At 45.8% G+C, this 18333-nt stretch overlaps 1 protein-coding gene across 2 annotated transcripts in view; it reads left to right on the top strand.

The window, feature by feature from the left end:
* The window catches only part of AUTS2 (activator of transcription and developmental regulator AUTS2), a 1127592-nt gene that overhangs the window by 1092913 nt on the left and 16346 nt on the right, over positions 1–18333 (top strand). The window contains exons 7-13 of one of the 2 annotated variants that reach the window (XM_044915699.1): positions 5697–6168; positions 7290–7543; positions 8605–8825; positions 10547–10591; positions 13871–13966; positions 16447–16518; positions 17719–17748. In XM_044915699.1, the coding sequence (XP_044771634.1) occupies positions 5697–6168; positions 7290–7543; positions 8605–8825; positions 10547–10591; positions 13871–13966; positions 16447–16518; positions 17719–17748 (1190 nt within the window). The remainder of the gene's footprint in view (positions 1–5696; positions 6169–7289; positions 7544–8604; positions 8826–10546; positions 10592–13870; positions 13967–16446; positions 16519–17718; positions 17749–18333) is intronic. The other variant, XM_044915700.1, reaches the window with a different exon arrangement.

Raw genomic sequence — 18333 nt, 5'->3', positions numbered from 1 at the left:
CCTCCAGCCACTGGGACAACCAAACACACTCCCACAAGTGTGAAATCTCCACCTAGGGGTGGTATCCTCCAAAGAGAACCACCTCTTAAGTGGCTTTGACTTCTCTCCCCACCCCCTCTTCTCTGTCTCATCATAAAATACCCTTGAACATAGACTCAAAACATTTTGGAGGGTACGTTTCTGAGACTTTATAGGCCCTGTCATTTTCTTGTTAGGTTTGTTTCCAAGAATTGTATGACTTTAGTTATTGTAAAGGGGATCCTTTTTTTATTTAAGTCTCTATTCACTATTGCTGGTGTGTAAAAAAGCTACAGAAGTTTGTGGGGTTTTCTTATTTGGGTATTTTGCTGAGTTCTCTTATTCTTATATTTTTTAGCAGATTGTGTTTTCTAGCTAGATAATTATATATTTTTTACAATATTTTATTAATTTATTTGACAGAGACACAGCGAGAGAGGGAACACAAGCAGGGGGAGTGGGAGAGGGAGAAGCAGGCTTCCCTCCGAGCAGGGAGCCCGATGCGGGGCTCCATCCCAGAACCCTGGGATCATGACCTGAGCCTAAGGCAGATGCTTAACGACTGAGCCACCCAGGCGCCCCAGTTATTTTTTTTTAAAAATTGAATTAATTCAGGGTGCCTGGCTGGCTCAGTCCATAGAGCGTGGGACTCTTTGATCTCAGGGTTGTGAGTTCGAGCCCCACATTGGGTGTAGAGATTATTTTTTTATATATATATAAAGATTTTATTTATTTATTTGACAGAGAGAGACACAGCGAGAGAGGGAACACAAGCAGGGGGAGTGGGAGAGGGAGAAGCAGGCCTCCTGCAAGGACCCTGGGATCATGACCTGAGCCAAAGGCAGACGCTTTAACGACTGAGCCACCCAGGCACCCCGATAATTATATTTTTTGTAAATAGGTGTTTTTCCTCTTCCTTTTGTCATGTTGCTGTTGGTTTTTAATGTAAATGACAGGAATAGTTTGTTTCTTAACAGGTTCAGTCCACATTGTCTATAACACTAAATATACCTGGGACATATTTCTGGGTTAAGAGGAAGGTGTCTATCATTGAGTCTTTCCAGTTTACTTCTATGATCAGGTTTATTTGTTTTTGAGTCAGTTTTAGTAATTGATATGTTTTCATAAAATACATTTTATTTTCACATTTATTATTATAAACTTGTGCATTCTAGTGTCTTACTTTATATAACATACACTCTCCATGTCTATGGTCCTACCACTATTCAAATTCTCAGTTTTGTTTGCTGTGCTTTTTTTTTTCTTGCTCAAACTGTTCTTAAATGTAGGACCAGTTTTCCTTTAAGAATTTTAACAGGTAACATGATCACATGACTCAAAAATTAAATATGTATGTATGTGTATAGTCAAGTGTCTCCCCCTCCTATAGCTCCCTGTCTGTCTGGTTCTTCTGCCTGAGCCCCCTACTGGTGTCTTAGGCTCTCTTCTAGAGCTTCTTTATGCATAAAAGAAAATGAATATATATTACTTTTCTTCTGGTTTTCACAGAAGCTTAGCAATATGCCAATAGGTTGTATGCACAGAGTTCCTCATTCCTTTTCAGGCTGTAACATCTTCCATTGCATGGATGTATCAGATTTATATGTAACCAGTTCCCAAATGATTACATTTTAGTTCTTTCCAAACTTGCAATTCAGAGCAATTGTTTCATTGTGTCTATAAATCCTTGCTGAGCTTCTTTAGTTTCTTGGCTCAATGTTGCCAAATTGCCCTCCACAGAAGTTGTAGGTTTTTATCCTACTAGTAAAGTACTAGCAAGCTCCATTTTCCCCAGGGAACTTGTATCAAATTTGGATCAAAATTAAATTTTTCTTAATCTGCCCTTACCTTTTTAAAAAATATATTGTGTTTGAGTCAAGGTTATTGAGATACAATTTACATGTAGCAGATCCACCCCTTGTACTGTACACTATGCAGTGTAATTTTAATTTGCATGTATTATATTATAAGCACGATGTGCTATTTTTATAATCACAGAAGAGAGATTTTAAAACCCCAAAATGTAATGAGTAAAACTTGTAAATAAGACTAGTCAATTTGCACATTCTTACTTCCAACCTCAGCAAATTTCATCCTTTGGCAAACTCAGAGCACACAGAGCAATACAAAATGATTTTTTTTTTTAAATGTGTTCTTGCCAATTTTGGAGCACAGTAAGACAAATTGACTGTCAAGATGGAAAAGCTTAACTGGGAAGATACATTTATTGAATAATTGAAAAGAAGAGGAAATGCATTACCGATTAGCCACAAAAACGCATGATGCCTAATCTGTGCTTCAAGAGACTCGTGTAAATGGGGAGTCGTGAAACTGTCTCAGCCCCAAAGTTCTTACCAACCTTACAACCTGCCACTGCCTTGCTTGCGGTTTCACAGCAATGGGGCATCGATGGACTGGTGATAGCTTTCAGGTTTAGCTGAAGTGCTCCGCTCCCGCAACTCTTTGTAGCTTTCCTAACTAACCCTTTGCACTATCTCATTGTACCAAATATTTTAATGGATTCCTGCTCTGCTTTAGGATTTTTGTTTTGGAGGGGGCAGCAAAGTGGAAGTCAGAGAAAAAGCAGTGAGTGGTGGCCAGAGTTGGGACTAGAACGAAAGTCATCTAATTTATTAAACAGCCGGGTGACCGCCAGCAAGCAAGTTGCTTAGCTTCTCTGGGCTTTTCCCCCATCTTATGGGAGAGGATTGGATAAGTTCCTTGCTTCTCACAGAAGGGTCCAAGCCTCAGTAGTATCACCTGGGAAATACTCAGAAAGGGAGACTCTGGAGCCCCACCCAGAACTCCTGATTCCAACTCGGCATTTTAATCAGATGTCCAGGTCATTTGTATGCATTTTAAATGTTTGAGAAGTGCTGAGATGGTGTCCCAGATTCTGGTCTTGTGCCGAAATTCCGTGCTTCTGGGTCCTCTCTGAGTCATTCATCACAGACAATCCCGTAGAAATTCACAGGGCTCACTAGAGTGATTGCCCACTGATTTTCCGAGATGGCAATCCCCAGTCTGGGTGCTGCTCCCCTCGTTCTGGCTGTGTCCGGGTTGGTGCTAACCCACAACGACAGTGGGACAACAGAGGAGACCCGAAAGCCAACCCTGTTTGCCTTTACGGAACCTTGGGAAGCGAGCCCACGCCTACACCATGCCCCTGGCAAACTTCCCTGGCTGTGTTGTCCACATTCTAGAAGCCCATTAAATAAAGAACGAGGAGATAAATATAGTCAGGCTACATAAACGAAGCACTTAGCTGTGTGTTTCTAATGTGCTTCCTTACTGGCATGAGAAAATCTAAGTTGATAGCCTCTGGGTGGTGTCCCTTGGAAGAGGAAACTTTCTTTTATGTCAGAGAGAAACTTCGGACACTGACTTTTGAAGGGAGAACATGAGTTTGAATTTAAGCGTAACGAGATGGAAAATACTTATGTATTTATTCCTCACCATCCCAGTCCAGGGAGAACAAAGCCCTTGGAAAGGATAGAAATGTGTTCCTGCCATTATAGCAGGCATTATAATCCTAAATTAGCCGTCTGAGTGTCAGAGTGGGAAGCACCCCTCACGGAGGAGAATCTCTTGTATTTTGTGCGGTTAGGATGTGTGGGGTGTTAGTGCTCCTGCCCCAGACCTAACTAACCCTCTTGCATTGTGGGAAGCCTGTTTATCTCGCTGAGCTCATGTAAGTACTTGCTATGGTAATCTTGTGGAAATGGTAGCAAAAATGTTGAAAGAGAAGCCGAGCCAGGACCTCTTGGGTGTGGATGTCTGCAGATAAAGGGTCTTCTTTCATGATTTAGGAGTTTTGGCTGCGTGGGGTCTGTCCCCATCAAGAATCTTGATGTTCTCAGCCCTCAAGTTAGAAACGAAGGTTTTTGGGAATTCCTAAAGTCTCAGCTTATCACAAGCAAAAATCTTCCCAGGAGAGTTCTGACGGACAGCACTGGATGGAAATATGCGTGAGTGGGACGCCAGAAGTCTAGAGTTACTTTTCACCAGGGCCTTACTGGGTGCTTTATCCTTGGAGCCGAGACACGCAAGGAGGGTACTACTGTCTTTTCATATGCTGTCAGTGCGTTTGTTCCAGGCTGTTCTGTGAGGCGTAAAGCGAGCCAGGGTCACTTTAGCCAAAAATGTGCTTTGTTTATAAACCCGGTTCGTTTCTGCTTTTGTGCGTGTCACAGGTTTGATCTCTTTTACCAAAAGAACAGTGAAAATAACGGGTTGCTTTGACGCAAATTCCAGGGAAGAAAAATGGCAAAGCATGTGTACCCGAGAGGACATCGGCAGAAATGGATAGGACCAGGGAGAACACCACTTATTTCTCACACTTGATACAGTGAGATTGGAAGAGAAAGATCATGCCCAAAGTGGTTTCTTGAAGAATGCCTGGAACACATCCTTATTTTGGAGAATATTGTAATCTGTTCTCTTCCTATTTCTGCGCTGTATGATGATAAAAGGATGGCTTTTTTAGCACAAAGATGTGGGAAAGGTCATTTCTCCCCCAGATGTATACAAAAGTACTTACTCACCAATCGGGGCATTTCTTTCTATTTAATGCCACATTTGTCTTTCATTCTTCTGCTAGAGGATTTGATAGAGTTGGACTTATGGGCTAATCAGATAACCACTTTGTGATGTGGCATGGAGGTTTGGAGAGAGGCATAGCTTTTCTTTTTTTATTATTATTTTTAAGACTTTATTTTAGAGAGAGAACACACACGTGAGCGGGATGGGGAGGGGCAGAGGGTGAGGGAGAGAGAATCGTAAGGAGACTCCATGCTGAGCGCACCCGACACAGGGCTTGAGCCCACAACCCTGAGATCGTGACCTGAGCCGAAACCAAGAGTCGGACGCTTAACCAAGTGAGCCCCCCAGGCACCCAGAGAAGCCTATCTTTTTAATTCATAACAAGAGCATGTATCTTCTACATTTCTTCCATGGTTGTGGAATTTCACTTAAATTATACATCCAGACTTAGCGTCAGCATTCAGCATTGCACCCAGTGGTCCAGAGAGGTGGCAGGACCCTTTAAAATGTCTGGCATGTGTAGTTGGCTGTAAATTGATTGGAATTCACGTTTGCACCTTGGATCTCAGACGTTGCTAGGATCAGTTGGTGAGCATTGAGGAGGCCCGACGTTTGACCAGAGTTTAGCACTTGCCAAACACGAAATTATTTCTGTAAATGTCAAGTGTGTCTCATCAGTCAGAATGGAAAGGGGGAAGAGGCGAGGCCAAGAAGAAACATCTGTGTGTGGTTAAATAACATTTGCTTCACTCGCTGTTTGAAAACACCGCTCTTTTGTATATTCAAGAACTGTATATATTTGAAAAGGGAAAAAATCGACTCGTCAGCTATTGTTTCTTAATTTTGCTGCATAAAAGGCTCTGTCAGGATTAAAGTCAACCTGCATTTTCAGACTCTGGTGGCCTAGGCCGCTTTCTGGAACGCAGCCTCCTGCGGCCGGCTCGCCTTTACCCATCTACCATCGGCCCTGGTCGCGGTGTGCTCATGTCCCGCAAGCGGTCACGTCAGGACGTGGCACCAGGCCGTGTGCCGTGTTGGTGGGACTGTGGGGTCTGGGCTTGGACTCGGCTTTCTGCTCCGTGTTTCACACTCGTGTCATTGCCTGTGATTTTGTCTTTGCTCTCTCCCCCATACAGATCCGGAGTTAGCTGTTGGCACGCTCCCGGAACATGACGGCCAGGATGCAGGGCCGATTGTCCCCAAGATATCGGGTCTAGAGAGAAGCCAGGAGAAGAGCCAGGACTGTTGCAAAGAGCCGATCTTTGAGCCCCTGGTGCTTAAAGACCCCTGCCCTCAGGTCCCTCAGCCGCTGCCCCAGCCCCGGGCGGAGCCCCAGCCGCGAGCTCCTTCTCCAGACCCCGACCTGGTGCAGCGCACAGAGGCCCCGCCTCAGCCCCCACGTCCAAGCACACAGCCGCCACAGGCGCCCCCAGAGGCCCAGCTTCAGCCCGCCCCTCAGCCTCCAGTGCAGAGGCCGCCGAGGCCTCAGTCCCCTGCCCAGCTGCTCCATCAGAGCCTCGCGCCTGTGCAGGCCCACCCCTCGTCCCAGAGCCTCTCCCAGCCATTGTCCGCCTACAACAGCAGTAGCTTAAGCCTCAACAGCTTAAGGTGAGCCAACCTGCTTTTTTGGCCTGTTGCCTTCTTCTTCAGGTGGGAGTGGGTAAGGAGTTCCCAAGCAGACTGGCGTTTCTTGTTGCAAACGCTGTCGCTGTGTTCTCGGGAAGCAGAGCCCGGAGGGCAGGGAGAGGGCCCAGGGAAGGGGCGGCATGCGTGAGAACTAGCGCAGAAACCTGAGGGACACCCAGCGCTGGGAGAGTCTTAGAAGGGAGGCCATTTGCCTCTGAGGGAGGACAACTCAAAGATGCTCCATCTCCCTGCGACTCCAGAGTCAGGAAGATGAGGGCCAGGGAGGTTTCTGGTTGAGGTTTTTCTATTACCACGGACCTCCAAGGCAGTCCGAGAGGCCGAGAAGCAGGCTGTGTTTGGAGAACGAGGAGCCCCGTGGTGGAGATCCAGGCTCTCTCCTGCCTCGTCTTTGCCAAACTACAAAGGAGAGTTTTCACAGTAGCACAGGGGAGGACTGCCAAGGAAAGGGAGACCGAAACCTTGCTTGGCCCCGGGGGTTGTAATTCTAACCTCCCAGGACTCTTGTGACTTTGTTTCCCTTGTGACAACCTGGTGACTAGGGGGATTCTGGGGCCTGCTGCTTCCTGTCTAGGACAGGGGAAGGAAACTGCCTTCGCCGGGGTTCTGCCCCAGAGTTCATGTCCGTGGCCCCCAGACCAGAGCGGTGATCAGGGGCTCCCTGGTTCACCTCCTACCTGTGCTTCTTCATTGAAGAGGGTCACGGTCCGACGGGGTGAGGTCAGGCCACTGTTCTTACTCCTCTCTGAAAACTGTAGGACATGTGGCTAGTGGAGGACATGAGGGCGCAGGGCTCCTGGGGCAGAGACGAGAACTTGGCAGCAGAGTGGGGAGCGGACCTGGGTTTTCGGCCAAAGCTCTGGGGCCTCAGCTCCTGTTGTCCGCGGTGTGATCCTAGCAGAAGCTTCTTGTGTTCCCCGGGGCGGGGTCTGTAAAGAGTATAAAGAGGAAGGAGCAGGAGAAAGTGTTGAATGGCTTTGGGCAGGGAGATAGGATTTTTTTTTTTTTTTTTAAGAAAATAAAAGTCTAACCTCTTTTTTCCTTTCTTCTTCCCTTTTTTTATTTTTTGGTGGTTACTCCAACAGCAGTAGCAGAAGCAGCACTCCAGCAAAGACTCAACCCGCCCCTCCTCACATCTCTCACCACCCCTCGGCCTCCCCATTCCCCCTCGCACTGCCCAACCACAGCCCGCTGCACAGCTTCACGCCCACCCTCCAGCCCCCCGCACACTCACATCACCCCAATATGTTTGCCCCTCCCACGGCTTTGCCTCCTCCACCGCCTCTGACTTCAGGGAGTCTGCAGGTCCCCGGACACCCGGCCGGAAGCACTTACTCAGGTAGGAGGGAGGAGCCTGCCCGCCGAGCCCCCTCCCCGAGCCCCCTCCCCCCACCCCCAGTCTCTCCCGCTGGTGGCCTCGCTGTCTGTGCTGCCCCTTGGGGCTGGGTTTTCTCTTTTGACGATTTCCTGCTTTGTTAGATGTATTCTTGTAACCTTCCTCTAGCCCTGTATGGGCTGAAGTTCAGCCAAAACATGTACCAGCACCATACTGACCCAAACAACTGCCAGGGGGAAGCAGTTTGTTGGAAGTCAGGAGGCTTTTCCAACTGAGTTCACCCACTGAGTGGGAACACACGGATTGTAGATGCCCTGTCGCCTGGGCTCCCGTGAGAGGGACAGAAACATTGCCAGGCCCAGAGACTGTTCCATTCCAGGCTCTGAGAATTGCATCCTGGTTTAAGGGGTTTGTTTTCAATGAGGAGGGCCTTCTCCCTTCTTCAGAGGGGAAGATGCACTTTTCGTGCCCAGAGCTTTAAGTGTTAACAAAATCGAGTGTTAGGTATCGGCCCCTCTTCTCCTCCCCTGTATTGATCAGGCCGGGATCCCAAGTTTGGGTCCATCATAGCCATGTTATACCCCTACTGCAGAAATTCCCCCTTGAAGAAGAAGGCACGAGAACATGGCTGTGGTAACAGAGATCAGGGTGCAGTCAGCTGTTCTTAAGCATAAAAATATGTTAATTCCTCGAACCCCCCCAAACAACCCACACCATGCACAATATTAATGTCCCCCTACGGTAGATGAGGGAACCGAGCCCCGGATGGGTGACTGCCCAGGCCCTGGCTCCCTGAGCTGACACTAACAGAGCTGAAAATCAGCCTCTTGGCTATTCGGCCTGGAGCCTGTCCCCAAAGGCTGAGCGCCTGGAAGAACACGATCCGATTGTGACTGGGTGTCAGGATCCTCCGATCGGTGGTCCCCTTCCATCTGGGGGCACCGGGGCTTTCGGGGGCGCCCTTGGTCCTTGTCCCCCTTTGGTCAGGTACTCAGATGTCCTGATCGGAAGGATATTCCTGATGCGGCAGAAAGCGTCATCCTCCCCCTCTCCTTCCTTTCCAGAGCAAGACATCTTGCGACAGGAACTGAACACACGTTTTCTGGCCTCTCAGAGTGCTGACCGTGGGGCGTCCCTGGGCCCTCCGCCCTACCTGCGGACCGAGTTCCACCAGCACCAGCACCAACACCAGCACACGCACCAGCACACGCACCAGCACACCTTCACACCGTTCCCCCACGCCATCCCGCCCACCGCCATCATGCCGACGCCAGCACCTCCCATGGTGCGTACCCCAGGCAGAAATGTGAGGATAAGTAGAGCACGACTCTTTTTTGATGCAGCACGCTGGGGTGGAACGGGCTGTCGGGGCACAGGAGATGGAATGGGGAGCGGTAGCCATTTAGGGGGCTCCCTCAGCCTTGTCCGTGTTTGCCAGGGAGAAGGGAATGTGCCCTGCTCCGGGCAGCGCTAACCCAGGGCCTCAGGTAGGCACTTCTTTCTAGAAAGTTCTATCGAGCACTATGCGTGTGCATGGGGAGGGGGGTATTCTCGATGCCCTCCAAACTGTCCCATCCACTGCTGGTGGTTAACTCCTTAAAGGGTAATTTTGTCTTCTTGAGCATCTTGGGGGATTGCCACCACTTACAAAAAGGTACCTGTCTGTGCTACGCACCAAGTCATAGCAGATTAACGCTCGTAGAATTCTGGGAGTCAGGAGGAGGGCTGAGGAGGAGAGAGAGCCGTCTGAAGACCTGGACCGTGTCCGTGACCCCCTGCTCTTTCAGGTGGCTCCCCGAAGCCTGTTTTGTTGAGGGGGGGTTCTCTTTCTTGTGTTTCATAAGATGGTGCCCCAGGCTGGTATCCTGCTCTGTCAGCAAGTGTTCAGGGAGCTCTGGGCCCCTAGGGGCAAAACTTGATCTTGTGGTAGAAGATGCTGCTGACAAGGACATGGTCTTGGTCTCGACTGGGTCTAGCACATGCCGGGGGAAGCAGTTAGGATTTTTCTTTTTTTTAAACTTATGAACTATAATGAATAGTGCCATATTAGGGTGCTAAATATTCTGAGATAGAGCCCTGTCTGCCACCGTGAGTACTGGGGTGCTTTACTTACTTAATTTTTAGTATACAAGGAAATACTTGATTTAGTATCAGCACGGTGAGAATAGATTTGAATTCTTTGATTTTAAGAGGTACACTCTCCACCAAAAATTGCATCCTCTCCTCCCTCCCCCTCCCTATTTTGTTCAACTTAATTTTTTTAAATATAGATTTTGAAGTTTATTTTCTAAATTTATTTAGGAGAATATTAGAAATGAGACCTTGGGACCAAAATTTTTTCCTATAACAAATCCTGTATCATTTTTCTGGATGAATTATACTTTTCAACAGTTATATTTTTAAGGGCCTATTATCTTGAAAAAGAGTTTCTGGCGGCGTGAGTGAGCTGTTACACAGATAAATGAAATCTAACTAAGGTGGGGGGGTTACGGCACGAGGAAGCTGACTTTATTTAGAGGAAGCAGAGGTATACTCTGTTCTGCTCAAAAGAAAAGTTTTAAGACCTCGCCCAGATGCCTTTCCATTCGGGAGTAATACATCTCAGTAGGTGGCTGAATGTACTTGTTCTTCTGCCAAAGGGAAGATGAAAACAAGGAATCTCTGGATGAATTAGACCAAATGCTCACTTCTCTCTGATTGATCTGAATAATTGCCTCTTTCTCCAGTTGAGATGTCTGGTTTGTGCCAGTCTCTAAAAACAGACCAAAAAGAAAGACACTGTCATGCGACCAGGGCCTAAATGCACCGTATGGGTTCTCACTTTGCTTTTCCATTTCTTGTCGGAGCAACTCAGGAGTCGAGAAGGGTTCCCTCCTATACAGCGAGGTTATGGAGTCGGATGACAGCCTAATGACAGAGAAGCTGACTTAGGGCGGCCTCCGCTGAAGCAGTGAACAGAAATGTAGACTCTTTAAGTAACTAGCTTTTGCTTTGATCCCTTTACAGTTTGACAAATACCCTACAAAAGTTGACCCATTCTACCGGCACAGTGTGAGTCTTGTTACCATGCTACCCATTCAATGTAACTGCTTTTCCATTTTTGTGCTCTTGCCACAGATCAGTAAATGACTAGCAGCCTTCCTTAATCATCTTTGCAAGAATTCCCATTGCTCCTCGTCACTTTGGATGCTTGCTTTTGTGACGTTTGCTTCTGGTAACGATGCAGTATCCGTCTTCCGAATCAAAAGATCATTAGCATGCCTAAAACTGGAAAGTGCAGGTGAACTCACTGGAAGCCGGGCATCTGGCCTCAGTGGGGTGTCTGCAGTGGAATCACCATGGTTTCAGGGGACTCTGAAATCACAGGATTTCAGTCATTGACCGAAGTGTCATTAACACAAAATTCCCAGAATTCAACTTGAATGATTTCTTCCAAATAGAATGTCATTAATCTGAGAAAGAGGCTCCATAGCTCAGGGGTTAGAGCACTGGTCTTGTAGAATGTCATTAATCTTTTTGACTCCTCAGTGCCTCAAAAAAGCAGGTTCTCATCTCCTGACGAAATTAGACCCCTCTCCCACATGGCTGGTATTGTTCTCCTGAGCTTGTTAACAACTAAAAACCAAAATATCATTTAAATAAAAGAAGGGCTTATAATGGAAATCTGTGATTTTTTCCCCTTTAAACTCATTCTTCTTTATATAAAAAAATACTCATTTTATCCCATCTTAAAGAGTTCAGTTCTCGAACTTCAATTGGTACCAACTTAAGTTACATATTCAGTAGAGACATCAGACGAGGACTTTTTTAAAAACACAAACACCTTCAACATCTTACCATGATATTTTGATTATGGAGTGAATACTGCATCGTGTTTACCTGAAATTTTGCAAGTCTCTTTGCTCAGTGGTTATTTTTATTTTTTTAATTGACACCAGAAAGAAAAATTAATAAGTGCTTGTAACCATGTTGGTCCACCATATTCAACTATGCTTGCTTGGAAAGAAGTGCTCCTCAGGTCAGCAAAGCCTGTGAATTCATCCATATTTTGAACCAGATCATTAGACACTGTCTTAGTCCGGAGTGTAGCTGAGAAGTCAAGACTACAAAATAACAGAAATAATGAAGAATGAATTCCTCCAGAGACATGCAGATATAACGTGAGGAAGCCTCCTCATGAAGAGGAAAGTAGATCCAAGTGCCTGGGCCCCCACATTGTTCTGACACTTTTTGCTCAGCTGTGATACAAAAGTACTTTTTATTTATTTTATTTATTTGTTTTTAAAATATTTAAGAGAGAGAGAGCGAGCAGGGGGAGGGGGAGAGGGAGACAAGCAGACTCCCTGCTGAGCACAGAGCCCTACACAGGGCTTGATCCCAGGACCCCGAGATCATGACCTGAGCTGAAACCAAGAGTCAGACGCTTAACCCACTGAGCCACCCAGGCCACCCCACAAAAGCATTTTTTAAGTGGACGTGCAAAATCCAGTAAACCCATGGGTCTCCTCTTTAGGGATGTCCCGTGAATGGTGTCATCCTTGATGATCATCACATTTCTGCCCTTCGTCAGTATTCGCTGATTTAAATTAAGGACCAGCTAACAAAGTCATTCCTAGAGAAAGTTCAGCATGCTCAACAGGTGGCTCAGATTTACTCCCTAGGACAAAATGCGTAGTAGTGCTTTTTTATAAGCTTATTCCACAGAGGGTCCTAGATTTAAGATGGAGAATAAGCCGAGAGGCCTGAATTTTTGCCAGGTTTATGTTTTATTACTTAGGTACTAAAGATTTTTCGTCAAGTGGGGGGGGGGCGGGATAGTTAGCTGTATTCTAAGAGGGTCAGTAATGGACTACAGCAAAAGGAAAATGGTGAAAATATCTAATTTTTTATTGAAAACATTAAAGGAAATATTCCCCACCTGGAGGCAGAGTAATAGAAATTTGAGTGTGTTTTAGTGTGGCATGTATTTAATTACTCTGCTTCATACAGTGTACTGTGGGAGAGTTATTTCGTTTTATTAGTTATAGTGGATAATATGTGAAGTACTTAGTCTCTCCCACTCTGGGGATTAGGACGTTATAAGGGGAATTAAGATGCAGTGCACTCAAGTATCTGAAACACAATTTTAGACTTAAAAGTAGTTTTAAATGAGGGCACTTGGCTTGCAATCACTGTTTAAGTGGATTTAGTTCAATATCAATTAGTCTGAAAAACTTTGCTGCATCATTGGAGGGAGCAAAATGAAATAAAGACCAACAGAAAAGGACGTGCTCTGAAAACAGGATTATGAAATGGGCATTTCAGCCCTTACCTAGAAATAGCTAACGTAAAGTCATTATGCGGAAAAGCTTGAGTTATTATTGTATTTTCGACATATTACGCAACCATAAAGGGGGGGTGACGTAGTGTCCGCATGGTGGTTTAATCAAAGTGAATGGAACCAGAGCAGTGGGATCTCAGAAATATTCAAGTTTTAGGAGGAGGAAGAACTGTGTTTGCCTTGTCTTCAGTATGGCCGTATATTTCTTTCCTTCATCGTGTCCCCTGTAAACTGGTTAATTCCAGAAAATTCATATTCTTAATTCAGAATCATTCTTCCCCCTTCACTGAGTGGTCAGACCCATCAAGGGCTTGGGCTTGAGCAGCCCCCAGTGAGCTTGTCCATCTTCCAGAAGAAAACCGCTTCATTGGGAGTGTATACGGTCATTTTATCTTACCCTCCCACAAATATTTGTCATCATTTGAGACGAGACAATTAAATTGTCCTCTGAAACCACCACTTCTGGAGCAACCTAATGAAGCAAGGATTGTGAATATTTTCTCATTTCCTCAAACTATTAAAAATCTAAAAGTACTAATTGAGTTTTAATGGTATAAAATCCTGGAACTCATAAAGACTTGCTTCTTTGTCTTCCTTTTTTCTTAATTTTTCTTTTTTTAATTTTTTTCCTTTTTCTAATTAACTTGTAATTTTCCAGGCATCTTACTTGGCTCAGCATCCCCTCCTGTTTTTGATGCGCATTAAAATCTCAAGGCATTTAGGTTTTCTATCTGATTTAACAGTTAATAATTAGAAAAGCTCCCGTTCTAATGATATCCTCATTTGGGACATCATTTGTTGGCTGATTGATTCTGAACTACTTTTAACTTTTTAAGTTAAGCATTCATGGCACATCTGTGTGATCATTTCATCGTGGCTTCTTGACTAATGGCATCAAACTGGTGTTACCTGGCTTGCTAATGTGGATGTCGTTCCATGGGAAGGGAACTGGAATGTATCGTTTGCCTCCTACTAAAATCTTTTTCTCCCCTCCCCATCTTCGGTCACAGCTCTTCCATTCCTACCCTCCTGCAGTATCGGGCATCCCCCCTATGATTCCACCCACTGGCCCTTTTGGTTCACTACAAGGAGCATTTCAGCCGAAGGTAAGCAACCTGACTATGAAAACACACAGGCGTCTTTACAAGCAGAGCCTCAGGCGAGGTGGCCGGGTGGGTTCTACAGCCTCTCGCCTGCCAGTGGCTACTTTTTCTAATCCAAAGTGACCATCGGGATTAGAGGGAGAGTTTTGTTCTGTTTTTTTTTTTTTTGCTAGCCCCTTGAGTTTTAAACCTCAGCCCGAATTTAATTTTCAATCTGTACTACCCGTGTAATCTCAGTTGAGCTAGGATTTCCTGTAATCTTCAAGATATACAGAAGACATATATGCATTTTTTTTTTCCGCCAGTATTGTGGACAAAAGCTTCTGGCCAGGAGATATACGAAATGTCAGATTCGTGTGCACCAACTTGTCCTTGCGGTATATATTATTAGCAGAGATGCATAGCTGAGCCTTTATTGATTTGAATAGCAAGGGATAGAACCTTGCTAAAACTAAACTAAAATTTCATCCTTCCGGTTGTGTGAAGGAAGTTGCTTCTGCTCATCTCCCCCATTCTGCTCCTTTAGCCTTGTGTGTCTGCAAATAGGGGGTCTGCCTGCAGGTGGAGGGCAGCCACCCACCCTTTCATGTACCCCTGTTGCCCCTCTGCCCTGCCTCAGTCCTTCCTCAGCCACGGTCACACTTGCCAAGGTCAAGACTTAACAGCCTAATGTGAAATTAACCTTTTGCCCTTCACAATAACTAAATCCTTTTCTACCTAGTCAGTGTTCTACTCGGCTTGGGCTAGAGTTGTCTCCAAAGGTCAATATTGAGGAGTGATTCTCTGAACACCCTCCCTTTATGTGACTCTGGTATAGCCCTTACTTTATTTTTATACAAAAGTAAAATGTAGTTACGTTAGTAACCGTTCTCAGATTCTTAAAGTAGGAAATTTTGCTCTGTGTGATTTGGGTTTTCTTCACTTTTTTTTTTCCCCCCACCTCATTCTAAGAGAAAAAACGCCAGCTTGGGGCCAGTCACCCAGAATGAGTGCATTTTGCATTTCCAAAGGCATGTTGCCTCAAAGCTAGACATCGGAAAAGAAATTTAAAAGCCTTGGGGGTGGGACCAGCTACACCTTAGAAATGACATTTACCTGCTCAGAACTGTAGTTTATAGGCCAGGTTATCTCTACCCGGGGCTTTAATGATGGCCATGGGTGACCCCTCCTATCTCGGATGAACCAGTGGTGATTTTTCAACCCCTCCCCCCGGTCTGCTTCTGTTCACTCCTCCCTCCCACTCTGGTCTGTCCCCTCTGGGTTGCACCAAATCTCTGGTGCCTCCCCAAACAGACAGCTAGGTCATTTAATAAATTAGACTATTTCCCTCACTCACAATTATCCAATCACACAGAAATCTACATCTGGGCAAGAAAGTGTCTCTCTTGGTGTTGAAATAGGCCTTTCCAGGCCATCTTACTGATTGAATATGTAGATTGCAGTTCATTAGCGGAGTTCTTCATATGTATGCAAATCAGGCTGTTAACAACTCCAGCTTAATTGTTAGTTGTACAGCCGCTGATTGCTTTTCTTTCTTCCATTCTTTTTTTTTTTTTTTTTCCTTCTTCTTATATAGGCAAGCTTTGTGCCTAAACTTGAGCTCTTTTCCCACATGCGTTCACTTCCTGGGGTGAGGGGAGTCACAGAAGTTGTGATTTCTCAAATAAAATACCAGGTGAAAAACGTTCTGAATCCTTTCATCCACTAGAAAGTAAGGACCGCGTGCCCCGGAAGTAGGCTTCCTGTTGTTGCCATCAATTCAAAGGACAAAAGCCGGTAGATAAGGTTACTGTTACGAATGACATTTAAGAATGGTGGCGGCAGAGGACAGACGAAGCAGCAGCATCCCTGTAGAAATCATTTAATAGTAGGTCTGTGCGGTCCCTAAATTAGGTCCTCTTGTCCCATTTCCACCACTGCTAATGAGTAATTACTGAGCGTAATGCCCTGTTATTGTCTGCCAGTTAAAATTTAAAGTTCGCTTAATGTCTGCAAAACACTTTCAGTTATTCTGATGAGAGGCACCTGATACAGCACATTGCCGTGATGTTCACTCAAGCATCTCTTAGAATGCTTGGTGATAAAGCAAAAACGCCATGACAGGGCCATCCGTAACTCGGAAGGAGATGGGGATTTGGGGGCAGTGCTTTCGTGTGTTCTTCCCCTTTTTTTTTTTTTTTTTTTCCGGGCCTTTGGTCTTTATTACAGTCAGATGTGGCAGGGTCCCCCTCTCTGCTTTCTGATGCCTTTCCTAGACAGGGTAGACTCTGGTCAGGGTCTCTTGAGAACAGAGGGAACAGGGCCTCCTGAAGAGCACGTGTGATCACTGGGGAGTACGCACCTGTCAACTCTTGTATTCCAGAATCAAACAAACAAACAAACAGAATCAACGTTTGACTTCTGTAATTTAGAACGAAAGAAGGATCTTGCTTTTCGGGTCATGTGTTCCGTGCCTCCTAAGCTGTGGTCTGATTAATTTGTAGACATCCAACCCTATCGATGTTGCTGCTCGACCCGGGACAGTCCCACACACTCTGCTCCAAAAGGACCCGAGGGTACGTAGAAAGTCAGGCTCAGACGCGGGTAACACCAGGGGCGTGTTTGTTTCCGGGGGGCCGCCAGCCCGGGGCGACTTCTGCTTTAGCTCTGCTGCTATTTTAGCTGTCCCTTCTAGTTCGTGGAAGAAAATGCCAGTCATGCTTAGAAAACAAAAATCTCCCCTGCTCCACTGTGGCTAAATGACACAAGGGGAGTGACTCGCCAGTGGGAGAGAAGACAAATGTCCTGTGGTCCAAGCCCAGGAAGTGAACACTCTTACTCTTAGCTTGTGTAGCTTCTGTTCGACCAATCTTGTCTGTCAATGTCTCCTTAAATTTCTGTCGCACAGAAGAAGCTGTAAGCGCTTTTCTTCCTGGAAGTCACAGGACCCTCTCCCTGCTCTCCTGGGGTCAGGAAGTCACCACACAGCGCTCCTGGCCCTCTACTTTTAATGCGGGAAGCATCCTCCTGTGATCTAAGCAGAATCTCCCTTCTGTCATCCGTTCATAATGCACACCTCTACCGACTTTGGAAAAGAATTGGAAGTTCTACAGTATAACAGATAGTCTTGTCCGGTGGATTGTTACTTACATTCGCCTTTGTAGTAAATGTGGACAAATGATTACTTTTGACAATATTTTCTTTTTCCCTGGGTAAGGGCAGTCAGAAATTGAGGACCAGAGTTAGGTAGAAGTTTAAAATGACTCAATTACGTAGGTATTTGTCTGATGGTTAGTGAACGTCTAAAAAAGATCTCATAACCTGTAAGTAATGGGCAGTCATCAAATTAAGTGTGTTGGCAAAGACAGCCTAGTTCTCCCCGGGTCCCTGGTAGAACCCAGCCTTACAAGTCTCCGGTCTGGAGGCCGTTCTGCCCTAGAACCTGTGCGGTGGGGTTGGGAAGGGCGGCTCGAGATAGTGGAGCTCCTCAGATGCGTAATGTGAGCAAATCGTGTTGCCAGAGGGCAAATTGCTATTGATTAAACTTGGTCGGGGGCTTGTCAATGTGGATGTACCCAGGCTTGTGAAGTGGGGGAGGGGACACTTGGCACTTTTGATAGTGTGAAAATGGGTTAATTATTCTCTAAAAGGGCTTCATTTAAAAGTAAAATTCTAACATTTTAATTTCCCCTCCTAATGAAGCACTACAAATTTGTTAATTAGAGCAATTGTTTGAGTGACAGGCATGTAACCAAGTTGTCATTTTCTCTTCACAGTTGACAGATCCTTTCAGACCTATGTTAAGGGTAAGAAAGCTCCTTCTAGAACTGTTTTGCAACCTCTGTTTGACTCCCTGTGGGTTAAAAATACAAATCCATTCCAAGGAAACAAGCCATAGAAATGCTGAAATAAAACGTTGGGATGGCGGTGGCTGGGTTTTTCAGGTGGTGTGATTGAAAATGGCCGAAATTGTGTTGCTTGGAGTGTTGGAGGAAACCAGGCCACTGAGGGAAAGCAAACATAAAACATTCGTATGAGACAGTTTCTTGTTGGCAGTGCTGCTAAAAGGCTTGACGAGTAGGGGGATATATGGAGGAGGACTGACGCTGTGGGCAGAAACGGGGATTTCACCAAGTTCTCCTGTGTCTTCTGAACCTAGCAGATATATATATGCACATATATATATATTTATCTTGGCTGGTGGCTGCCTCATTCTCCAGTAAGTAGTGCTGACCTTCACAGCCATCCAACCTGTTCCCCTGGTACGGAAGTGGGCTACTCTAGGCATTAGTTTGTTAACGTCTTGAGTTGTCTGGAGAGTGGCCAAGAGATGACTGACTTACTTGGGCGGGGGGGGGGGGGGGGGGGGGGGGGGAGGGGGGGGGGGGGGG

This window comes from Neomonachus schauinslandi, chromosome 5 (assembly GCF_002201575.2).
Source record: "Neomonachus schauinslandi chromosome 5, ASM220157v2, whole genome shotgun sequence".
Classification (NCBI taxonomy): Eukaryota; Metazoa; Chordata; class Mammalia; order Carnivora; family Phocidae; genus Neomonachus; species Neomonachus schauinslandi.
This window is presented reverse-complemented; position numbering and strand designations above follow the sequence as displayed.